The following is a 12211-nucleotide window of genomic DNA, read 5'->3' on the forward strand; positions in this document are numbered from 1 at the left end:
AAATCCATAACATTTAGAAAATTTAGCTAAAAATCAAAATATAGAATTTGGATATATCAATTGCATCTTAAATTTAAAAGACCTAAATATCATTTAGTATAAATATAAAAAATAATTAGCTTTATTAATTATAACTATTCGATATATTAACCATATAAATATGGTTGATTGATACGGCGGGCTTGGAATGATGTTAATCACCATGAATTCAAATTTATCCGTTTGTGTGAGTAAATGACATGAGTATTTAAATTATATTGCGAGTAATCGGAGACTGTCTGATGCTTATGGACAGATCTCCATAGCATTAATCGGTTGGACTTTGATCTCCTGGACACTCTTTCGATACTCTGGATTATCAAAAAAAATATTAAATATAATTATGTTTTCCTCAAAATCATTAATTATTTTTTTTTGCAAAAAATCAATTTTACAAAAAAAAAATAAGTTTCCGCTAAAATCAAGAATTCAAGTTTTCATTAAAATTACAAAATTAAAAAATTTCGTTAAAATCCTGAAATTGAATCTGTTCTCCAGTATTCAAAATCACGTTTTTTACCAAAACAATAAATCATTTTGTTGCTAAACCGTAAAAATCAGATGTTGTGACGAAAAACAAAAATCGCCTAAAACGATACATTTTAAACCAGGAGCGACAGGCGAGAGAATGGCGAACACGTGTGGCCCACTTGGGATGGACGGAGATAGTGATGCTCATGCTATGAGGCAACAATGGTGGTGCGCGCTCGGGGAAAGATCCGCCGTATGTGCTTTGGAGGTCCATAAACTATTCTAAGTCTGTATTAACGAAGATAGAAAACAAATCTTTCATTTCAAAATCCAAACATTATACAATACTCCACTCGTCTATTTATACCAAGTCGTTATATAAGGCAATACAATGTTTTTGTTCGAAAGAGAAAAGGCAATACAATGTTTAAAACAGAGAGATGCTGAATCTCAGGGATCACTTTTCACAATAAAAATACATTTTAGAAAGAAAATTTCAGAAAACAACCACACAAAAAGAAAAAAAAAAGATCACACAATTATGTATGTATATATGTAAGTAAATATGCGATCACCAGCTGAAACTGATAGATTCAAAGTGAAGATTCTCAGCCAAACCAGAAGAACAAATCTTCGCCACTTCTTGTCTCATCTTCTTCGGACCACACACCATCACTCCCACGCTTGAACCTTTGGTATCAAGTAGAATCCCTGCTTTCACACACACATTACACCAACCAAAAAACATGGTAAGGTTTATGTAAATTTTGAATATATATATTAAACTGAATAATATGTATAACTCACTCTTGAGGTCTGGCCTTTCACCGAAATGGAGGTTGGTGCATTGAACTAGTGATTCATGAGGAGTACTCTCGATTTCTCTGTCAGTCCATGAGCTGGGAGACAATGTTGGACTCGGTACGTCGACGTTTTTAACCTGTTTGCTGCTCTCAACGTTGTATTTCTTCTTATTCCACAACACAGCTGCACCTGAAGTCACCATTATGCTAACGCAGAGGACCAAAAGATAAAGGATGGATCGTGAAGCAGCATTATACTTGCTCTTGTTTTGATCGATCGGGTAAATGTAGTATCTTGTCATGACGCCAACGACGATCAAGAAGATTATGAAGGAAGATGAGAGGATGGCGCCGAGCCAGAGCCATGAGTTTGGTCCTAGGATTGCTGAGATCAGTTGGTCTGAGGGACTTGGTTTGAACCAGAGGGTTCTGATCTTCTGTGTTTCTTCGTTTCTTGGTTCGTTATCTTTGGTGATGAAAGCTTCTATTTGGATATTCAAGTCAGATGATAATTCGAGGCCAGATGTAGGGAGGATAAGGTCAAGCATGGCGATGTCAGAAGCCTTCTTGAATGCGCAAACCAGGGTTATTTTGGGGATTTCACTTGTTGTATGGGACATAGCGATCAAGTCGCGGATAATTGAGATAAATGGAGTAATTCCGCTGCCTCCGCTAACCATTACCAACGAATCGTGCCTGGAAGCCAAGTAAGAAATATAATATAAAGTCTTCTTCAATGTTACTTGCGCAACAAGAATATACAACCTTAATCTACTCAGGTTTAATAACCACAAGAAAAACTACTAGTGATATATATATATATATATGAACAAGCAAAGTACATTTACCTTAAGAAATCTGTGGAAACAGGACCATAGGGCCCTTCGACAGAAACGGAGAGGGTACGGTCGGTATGATCCGAAGAAGAAAGCATCTGGTAAAGCTTGGTAGACCATTTCCCTTCGCTCTTGATCACAATGCTTAGCGTCTCTGCTTCGAGGTTACTGCTCGAAGTAATCGTAAATGGATGCCATTGCAGCTTCGAGATGCTCGGTATGTTCACAAACAATGTGCTCGTCGGATTATACATCAATTCTGTTACACAACATATATATTGTTTTGGAGATGTTATGTTGTGCCAAAAAACCCTCGAAAATCAATCCAAGCCTAATCTCATCAAGGCCAAGTCCAAACCGGTCCATATAATTAAATCCAAGTTTCAACTAAGCGAGAACAAGCATACTCTATAGCTCATAAACTGAGGCAAGAATCTTGAAATTCTACATGCAATATCATTGATTAAGAGAAGGGGCGGATCCAGCACTTTAATTAATATGGAGCACCCATTGTAAAAGATTTACCTTTGGCTTTGGAGAAAGTAAGCTCCACGGTGTTTGAAGGAAGAACACGTGCATATAACAACCGGACATTGTCACGTGACTGTAGAAGCCTCAAGAAACGATCGACCATGAACATATAGAAACCGGGGAAGACGATAAAGCAGAAGGCAATGCCTACATGGAGCACGTAGAAGAACATGAAGACGATGTAAAGGTAGTGACTATAGAAGAAAACTTCAAAGAATCTTCTTCTAATAGACGGATATGAGGTGGCCCACATCACAAGTCCCGACAGCAAAGCTATCTCTCCGGCAACATTAGACATCTCTGTTTTAGACCAAGTCACCATCTGAGAGATTTCGTGCATTGAGGCCCAATAGGCAACGAAACAAAGGCCATGAACGGTGAATATGGTCATGACCAAATGACCAAGCCATATATGGTACTTGATGCTTGACTCTGACGTCCGCCCTATAACCGGAAGCAGCGATGATCCACGCACCACCGGTATGAACAGGAAGGCTAGACATGCGTTACCGACTAGCCCGATCCTTATTGCCATTGCCTCCAACTTCGCTTGCCAACTATATATATAATATATATACACCGAATTACTATCATCAAAATATGAACTTGTGTTTTGAATATAAATTGAGTTGAGTTGTGTCATGTTGTATGAAAGAGTGCTAACATTTTTTGGTGAAGTTTAGCGGCTGATTGAGGTGTAATCAAGGGGAAAGCATTGCGCAAGTAAACGAAGAAGTTCCATAGAAGAAGAGCTACAAACATTGCCAGGAATATTAACTCAGTTAATGAGACTATCCCCAATGGTCCTTTGACCAACATTGGCCTTCTCATGGCTGCCAACACGCCTCTTCCAGTTGCCTTCTCCCTGCTACGATCACATCGTTAAGATACATATATTTCTTCTTTTTTTACAAGTACTGAGTGGATATTTAACCGAGGAGTAGTTAGATGTTACCTAATGAGATGATTATTAGTCTTTTGTTTCTTCAAGTGAAGGTAGAGACATCCCAAACAAGCCAATAGGAGCATTGGAAACATTAACATGAAAAGGGTCAAGCCTGCATGCAGTCCAAACAAAAAAAAAGTTATAAAAACATTGTAATAAGTAGTACTGATGTTAATAAAGGAAAAAAAAATCAAATATGTTTCCATACGAACCTGCGAGACCAAAATAAGTCGAAAAGCCAAACTCAGTACGCATGACAGGCAACCACTTGGTTCGATAGATTAAGGTTGGCATGAGGATCCAAACGAAGACATATCCAAGGAAAATCACCAGCATTGAGAGCTTAATCAATCCCTTAATCACATCTTTGAATTCATCTCCCGATGATGGGGTTTTTGCCGACACTCTTTCACTCTTATCCATATCCTTAATTTTAATTTTGATCAAATGTTTGTTGTTGACTGAGCATGAGAGGACAAAGTGCTGCATGTATATATAAGAGACTGAATATGTTGTAAATTGTAATGGAATGACTCGTACGGAATAGGTAAAAGGTACTTACTAGTGCATGGTTCAGGCATTTTGACTCTTACCACGGATATCATTGAGTTTAAATTCATTGAAGTGAAGGGGGGATTAAAAGAAGATTAGTAAAATATTTGACTTTGAGGAAGAGGCCTACCATGCAACCTTTGTTGTTCAGAGGCTATTCAATATATAATTAATTATTAAATTGAAATTAATTAGTATTAGATTCCAATTTCGTTTGAAGATACTGCATGTGTATATATGACGTAATAATTAACTTGTTAGGTTCGGAGGTGCGAATCATGCGGTACGGTAACGTATGGTGCGCCGTACCATTATTCTTTTGCTAACATCTGAGGATATCATGACATCACCGTGGCATTTGACCCTCTATAGCTCTATATGTTTTTCTAGATTTATGACATCTACAAAGAAAAGTCGACGAGTCTGCAAATTCTAAAGGACAACTTCGCCAACTAGATTTAGATTTTGTCGTTGTTGGTGTTAAAGACAATATATTGTGCAAACCGTTGCTTCTTTTAGACACACGGGCCAACTTCCCGGCTCGCTCCTCCAGGCCTATACTTAATCCTTTTTCTACAAGCTGTTTTCCTAATTAAGGTTAGTCAGAAAAATTTAAAATTTTCTACTTTAATATTTACTCTTTTGACTAATGGATTTAACATTTAGATAAAAAAACTAAATATTTGATAATTGTCTCTATAATAGAAAATCGAGAAAATTATATATTAACATACTTCAACTAAGTGTTTTACATATTAGCATACTTTAAGTTAGGGATAGACATTTTACCTCATATCTGAACCCATATCCGAATCCGATCCGAAAAATCCGAACCAAAATAATAAAATACTTGAAAGGATATTGATTTATGAGATATTAGATATTCGAATCCGAACGGAGAAAAAGGAGAAAAAATGATAACCGAATCTATGTATAGTTAGTCTTATATTTAAAGTTTACATCTCTCATTTTATTTAAATTATTTATATTGATTTTACACATACTTTAAGATCATATAATATACATATAATTACGGAGAAAAATGATTTGATACCCACTTAAAATGAATATCAAACTTTTTATTCCATGTATTAACAAAAGTTACATCTAATTTATTTTTAAAGTAGCCAAATTAATGTCTATTTATTTTTGAAATTTTATCTCCAAATCTATTAATCATTAAATCTACTAAAATATAAAAAATCAGTTAATTGAAAGCTAAAATTTTAAATATAAGAAACTTAAAAATGAAAAATATAATTTTTTTCTTTAAAAATCTAAATATCCGAACCCGACCCGAAATAAGCGAACCCAAACTAAAAGTATCCGATCCGACCCGAAGTACAGAAATATTCGAACGGTTTCTATACCCATAACCAAAATATTCGAAAATCAAAAATATCCGACCCGAACCGAACGGATATCCGAACATCCACCCCTACTTTAAGCATGTAAAGCACTTTTGCCTTGTAAATTTTCTATAATAACCTCCTATCTAAAACCAACGAGAACTTTCCTTTATCCTTCTTCAGACCTTTTTCTTTTCACATATCAGTGTTTATTGGAATCCTTATTGCTTATCAAAGTCAACCTCACCAACGATTAGTGTGTACACTGACTCCAAGTAAAAAGTGAAAGTAAATCCTTCTAGTTCCTGCCATTCAGACCATCTCCAACCCATAACACTATTTTAGTGTCAAAATCACATTATTTTAGTGTAGTTTTAGCACCAAAAATAAATTTTTCTCCAACCACAACACTAAATTTCACACTAAAACTTATTTTATAATATTATTTGTATTTATCTTTTGTTTTTATTTATTTAATTGTATGTGTTTATTAAGAAAATAAGTGAATAGTATTTTATTGGAGTGAATAGTATTTATTCATCACACCAAATTTGGTGTAAAATTATAGTGTTGCACCAAAATAGTGTGATTTTTAGAGTTGGGTTGGAGATAGTTTTGGTATAAAATCTACACTAAAATGGTGTTTTGGATTTCCATTGGAGATGGCCTCAAGAAAGAAAGCGTACGAAAACTCTGACCACAAACAATTGCATCTGACCATTTTAAATGTGAACTAAACTTGATCATAGGCTATAGATCGATGAACGATGAGGTGAGTCATAGTCTCTTTGGACTTGGAGAATTAGGCAATCTCGGGGGTTGAGTCCAATTTGGGCCAATTCGGAGTTTGTTTTAAGAATCTAATTAAAGTCGGGTTCACTTGTAAACTCTCGGTATATAAGAGAGTAGAAGAGCTATGATGTTATCATCGTTCTCATTGATTTAGAACTCGAGAGCTGTAACCAGCTAAGGGTGTTGAGCTTGAGAGAAACCATTCTAGTAGATTGTTGGACTGAGTCTGAATCCAGTGAGTAGTTCTCCATATCGGAGAGATACACTGGTAAAAAAATTTTTTTGCGCCGTTTACATTCTTAGCATTCATTCTTGATCGAATCAATCGAGTGAGAAAGAGAGAGAGGTGAGAGTTCAAGATCGATCATGGTTAGGTCACTTAGAGCTTGGGTTGAGCTTTGCTAGTCGCAACAAGTAGTATCAGAGCTTCGCTGTTCAGACTGACTTCGATGGCGAAGCCAATGACTGGAGCGGAGGTGGAGCGATTCGATGGCACCAACGATTTCTCTCTTTGGACGATTCGAATGATGGTGCATTTCGGTCCTATCCAGTGGTTATCGTAGAAGTCTATAAACCTACCAAAAGTTACTAACGAAAACAAAGCCTAACTAATGCTTAAATCCAACCAAGTTGATCATCTTTTTAACTCAGGCATCTCCTTCCAACCAGGGACATTTTCGTCACAGAAATTTCACCACATAGACAAATTACTTTACAAACATAAAGCACCTAAAATTGCTAAAGTGCATCCCAAAGTATGTTGATATGTAAAGGACTCAAAAATCAAATATATATTGTTATTATAAAAGGTTCATAAACCTTTTTGAGTAATCGCAAGATACATAAACATTTTGAATACAATCGTTAACACACACAAAAATAGATTAAAGTTCGATAACTTTTATATTGTTTATTTTGTAAGTATACAATGTCACTACAGTAAACAAACAAGCTAAATTTCTCATAAGAAAGCAAGGTATTCTTATAAGCCATGTGAAGTAACAAAAGAACTACTTATCAGAATAAGCAACAATTTCGTCATCTTCACAAGCTGTCACATTAATCACCATAGTTCCCTTCTTCGTTGTAGGCAATAATCGACAACAATCTCTCCGTGGTGCCTATAAACATACACATAAACAATCAATTATACATTGTCTTACATAGTGAATTAAACAAAATCAAAAATGAGTGTGTACCTTATTCCACCTATCCGGGTTAGGCTTTTTGTAGACGAAGATACGATTGATATCAGAAGGATCTTGTATTCCCCATTCGCATTTAGGATTCCACTCATTGTGCCTCAAATACTCGCTAATCGTCGTACCCGAAGAAGAATCGTTAAGCGCACGAGACATGCAAAACACTCGCGGACGCTGACAATCAGTGTATGTTATAGGACGTGTGTTGAAAGCAACATTGGTGAAATCATGACGTTTGTGCCAGTCGTTGAAGGTGCGAGTGGGAACTTCCATCATCCTTGCTGGCATATACGTACGAGTGATATGGACCGTATATCCCCACGAGATAGACATTGTCCACTGACGAGTTTTGTCATAGCATATGGATTGTTGGAGGAGGCTTGCTGAATCGAGCTTTGCTGGGATCATGAGTCTCTTTACCGCATTGACACGGTCTGTTCTTGGAAATATAGGCTCTACTACGTCTAGGTGATGGATCGAGACTACTGGCACTTGTGGATGAACTGATAAAAGACCCAAGAGATTCCCGTACACATCAAACTGTTGAGTATTACATAACAAACGGGACGGGACCCATATTAATAATCATATGATTAGCTGTTACTTCTCTAAATTTGGATCTCTAATCAAAATACATTTGTTTCTTACGAGTTACTGAGGAGTTCAACTATTGTTTAATTCTTAAATTCTATAGTTATTTTAATTAACTTTTAATATTGTTAACGGAATCTACTGTTATTTGTTTATATGTTTTGATTTTATTTTTTTGTTACTAGCTTGATGATGATTTTTAAAATTGTAAGACCATCTTCAATGGGGGATCCATGATGGTTTTATCTCATGGTTCTAAGTAATTTAATGCTGAAAAATAAATAAAAAGAAGGAAAATAGATAGATATGGTTCTAAAATTAGAATTTTTGGAATCAATTCTAAGTAATAAGTGTCATTTTTTGATAGGTTAGTATTTTAAAGAAAAAAAATTAAACCCAATTGTTTTCTTTCACGAGATTGAAAGAAGATGAAACTTAAAACCTTTAATTGGTTCTACCATTGGAGAGATTAAGACTAAACAAATATCTAATTTTTTTAATTTGATTAATTTTAATTAAAAATTGATTTAGAACTCTAACACCATATCTATTGTTGGAGATGGACTAATATCCTTGTCATTCAAAAGATATATTTATTGATTATATATAAGTATATTAAGATTTAGTACTATTAAAGTGATGCTTCTTACCAATTAAGCTCATTAAAAGAATTTCAGAATCAGAAATAAATCTCTTGATTAGCTAACAAATAAAAGAGTGGGGAATGAATCAGATCACGGATTTTAAGTTGTCTTACATTTTTACAGAATTGTTTTCGCCTGATTTTACTCGGTAAAACTAAAACCTCATTTAAAAAAAAAACACAAAACCCCAAAATAGAAAAGAAAAAAATAACTGACCTGATGAAACCCAGCTTCTTTGGTGAGAGGAACACCAATCTCAGCCATGCAAGCATGAATCCTATCATCAGAACCATAGAGATCAGAGTATCTTTCAATACACCGATCTTGTATCTTCTCCAACGCCTTAGCCAACGGATAACTTATCGCGAACCCACCTCCACCATACGCCATTCCATATGAGAACTGATGCAAATTTTGCAAATGACTCTCTGAGGGAGCTCCGATGTAATAAAACTGCTTGTGATCGTATTTCCTCAAAACCCTAAGCAGATTCTCAGGGAAGAACACTGTGTCGTCGTCACCCATCACAATCCACCTCACGTGTTTCTCATATTCAGTCCCGTTTAACATTCTCACCGTCTCCGACACGATTCTCGTGATCCTGATGGCTGATCTGTGACCGCTACGATAACGATACTTAAAACTGGACGTGTCGGAAGAGATTTTAATCTCAGGCAAGTCCGAGGAGAAGGAAACGGTGTCGTTTACGGGTTTGTCGAGCCAGACAAAACCTTTCATCTCTCCGTTTGGTCTCCACCATGTTTTCACGTATTGGCTCCGATGCTTCCATAGACTGGAGGACGCGGCGATCCCGAACACGATGTGCTTAAGCTCTGTTTTCTCGTCCGGTTGTTGACTGGATCCGAGTCGCATGACAGGTACGAGGAGAGAGTTTGAGATTCTAGAAGGAGAGTAAGGGTGTAAAAATGTGATGAAACTGAAAGAGTATAGAAAATATGAGAAGAAGATGAGCAGGATGATGATGGCAGTAAAAGAGCATGGTGAAGAAGATGACAAATAAAATGAAAAAATGGGTTTACTAGATTTGTCATATGAAAGTGGCCTTTGATCTTTGTGATTGTTATCAACCATCGCTTATTGATAACAAAGATTAAAGGGCTTTGAAAGAAAGAAGACGGCCAGAGTAAAAAGAAAACTACACCACCGTCTTTTGTTGTAGTATTGCAGGTGGTGATGATGAGATTCAAGGTTTTCTATAAGAAATGGAGAGAAAATGCAACTGATTTGGCACTTTTTAATAAATAATAATAAGCAATCCTATGAAAAAGGAGGTGGATGTTTTGTCGATGCAGCATTGGTCATTGTTATTTTAAGAAAGCTCATTGGGAAATTAAAAAAAACGTCCTTAATGTAATGTCACAATTTGGCTGAATCTCACCGTAATAATTGCACAACAACATTGGTCAAACAAACCAAAATTAATGTAATATTCACTTGCAATTTGGCACAAAATCAAATTTATAGTACTAATACCATATATATGTGCCTAATTTTAAAAGGGTAACTGTAAATAAATTGTATAGTATAATTAATCGTGATTACATGCCAAGTTAGTTGACTAGTAAATGTATTATTCTATGTAGTAATTTTTAATTCTCTAAATTAATGTGATACGCGTTATCTTAACATGTGTCACAAATATACAATAAAATTAATAATTATAAAGGAAAAAATGTAAAATATAAGAAGTCCATTTTGTACGTATTGTGCTCACGTTTACTCTCACGATGATTGATCATACTGATACCACTAATGAGTTAAAAATATTATATTTAATATTATTATTGATATTATATTTAGTTTTATTTTTAAAAATTTATAAATAACATGTATGATAAAAATAAAATATTTATTAAGTTAAAGAAAACGAAATTAAAAACGAAAAATATATGTATATAATATTCTTTCATTTAAAAAGGAAAGTTCACAAAATAGTAATATTCCATTTAACAAATATTTTAAATAACATAAACATACTTTTCAAGTAATAAAATATTTTCTTAGATGAAAATTTTATATTTGTATACAATGTGATTTCATAAAAAAATTCCACACACATAATCTTGATATTAGAAAAAATATTATTTATTTTAAAACATAATTTTAAACAATACAAAAGATATATTTTCAAGGTAATAGAATAATTTTTATATATCTATCTTTTTCTTAGATGATTACATAAAATAATTAAGTAATATAAACTGATATAAGTTTAGTTGACTAAAAATAGTTTATAATCAGTATTGAAATGTTCTATTTTTCATATATTTAATTGACTATAATATCTTTCAATTACAGCAAAAATATGATTTCTTATATTATGACTGTAATATTTTCATATATTATTATTTCAATTAAGTAATGACATTTTTGTGAATAATCCAAAATTTTGGATTGAATATGGCAAATGAAAATTCTAAATAAATCATGGGTTAGTTATTGTTTGACTTTTATTTTTAGGTCATATTTACAAATATCCCACTATATTTTACTTATATAATATGATTTCTCAGATACAATCACAACATTTGTTTACTGCTTATTTTTAAGAGATATTAAAAACTAATTAATTTTAACAATAAGCATATTTCAATAATTACAAAATATTTTTTAAAAACATAACACTTTATACTTTAACGAGGTAGATATATTATATTTTATCATTCATTATTAAAATTATTTGTTTTGTTAATATTAAATCTGCTTTTTAAATTTCAAATTTTAATGTTTGTGGAACTTAATATAAACATAATCAAAACATCAAAGCAATCTGAATACTCATTTTAAGATTATTTAAAATAAATTTCAGTTTAAATTCAATAAATCTAAGACTTAAATTTTTTAAAAATTTATAAAATATTTTTGTTATAATTATTGATATGTCTTCATGAGCTTCTCAAAATATATCAGTTACTTATGCTGTAATTTTCTATTAATGATCTCTTATTTTCTAATATTTTCTTTACAATCAATATATAATTTGATAAATATTATAAAAATACATGCACACTTAAACGGTAAATAAAATTAATTTTATTGACTTAAATATAATAAAAATAATTATACTTTAGTATGAATTTGAAAGAATATATGTAATTCAATATATTCACAATATGAATGACTCGATTAATCCAAATTATATCTAAAATCATAAATTAGCTGCAGTAAAATGTATAGTTTTATAATAATAATCATTTATTTTTTTAATATAAATTATATGATAACTCAAAACATATAAAATATTAACGAACTGTTACAATTTAGTTCTTTTGTAAAAGTTTATATATATGCACGAGATTTCAGAATACTATCATTATACTAATTTATGTAATTTGGAATCAGATATTTTAGTTTATTTTTTTATTTTAATCTAAGCATAATATATCTTAAATTATACATTATATTCCAAAATATATTTATATATCTAAGACAAC

The 12211-nt window shown here is 33.0% G+C and overlaps 2 protein-coding genes across 2 annotated transcripts; both read right to left on the bottom strand.

The window, feature by feature from the left end:
- Positions 1 to 958: 958 nt before the first annotated feature.
- LOC108825073 (ferric reduction oxidase 2-like) lies at positions 959 to 4049 on the bottom strand. Its single transcript, XM_018598414.2, has 7 exons — positions 3839 to 4049; positions 3636 to 3738; positions 3345 to 3545; positions 2675 to 3237; positions 2162 to 2408; positions 1318 to 2009; positions 959 to 1221 (listed from the first exon to the last, which is right to left on the bottom strand). The coding sequence occupies exons 1-7, from the start codon at positions 4047 to 4049 to the stop codon at positions 1082 to 1084; spliced, it is 2157 nt and encodes a 718-aa protein (XP_018453916.1). The 3' UTR covers positions 959 to 1081.
- A 2649-nt stretch (positions 4050 to 6698) lies between these two features.
- LOC108826408 (uncharacterized) lies at positions 6699 to 9952 on the bottom strand. Its single transcript, XM_018599792.2, has 4 exons — positions 8973 to 9952; positions 7519 to 8061; positions 7334 to 7440; positions 6699 to 6894 (listed from the first exon to the last, which is right to left on the bottom strand). The coding sequence occupies exons 1-4, from the start codon at positions 9846 to 9848 to the stop codon at positions 6699 to 6701; spliced, it is 1722 nt and encodes a 573-aa protein (XP_018455294.2). The 5' UTR covers positions 9849 to 9952.
- Between the last annotated feature and the right edge of the window lie 2259 nt (positions 9953 to 12211).

This window comes from Raphanus sativus, chromosome 9 (assembly GCF_000801105.2).
Source record: "Raphanus sativus cultivar WK10039 chromosome 9, ASM80110v3, whole genome shotgun sequence".
Classification (NCBI taxonomy): Eukaryota; Viridiplantae; Streptophyta; class Magnoliopsida; order Brassicales; family Brassicaceae; genus Raphanus; species Raphanus sativus.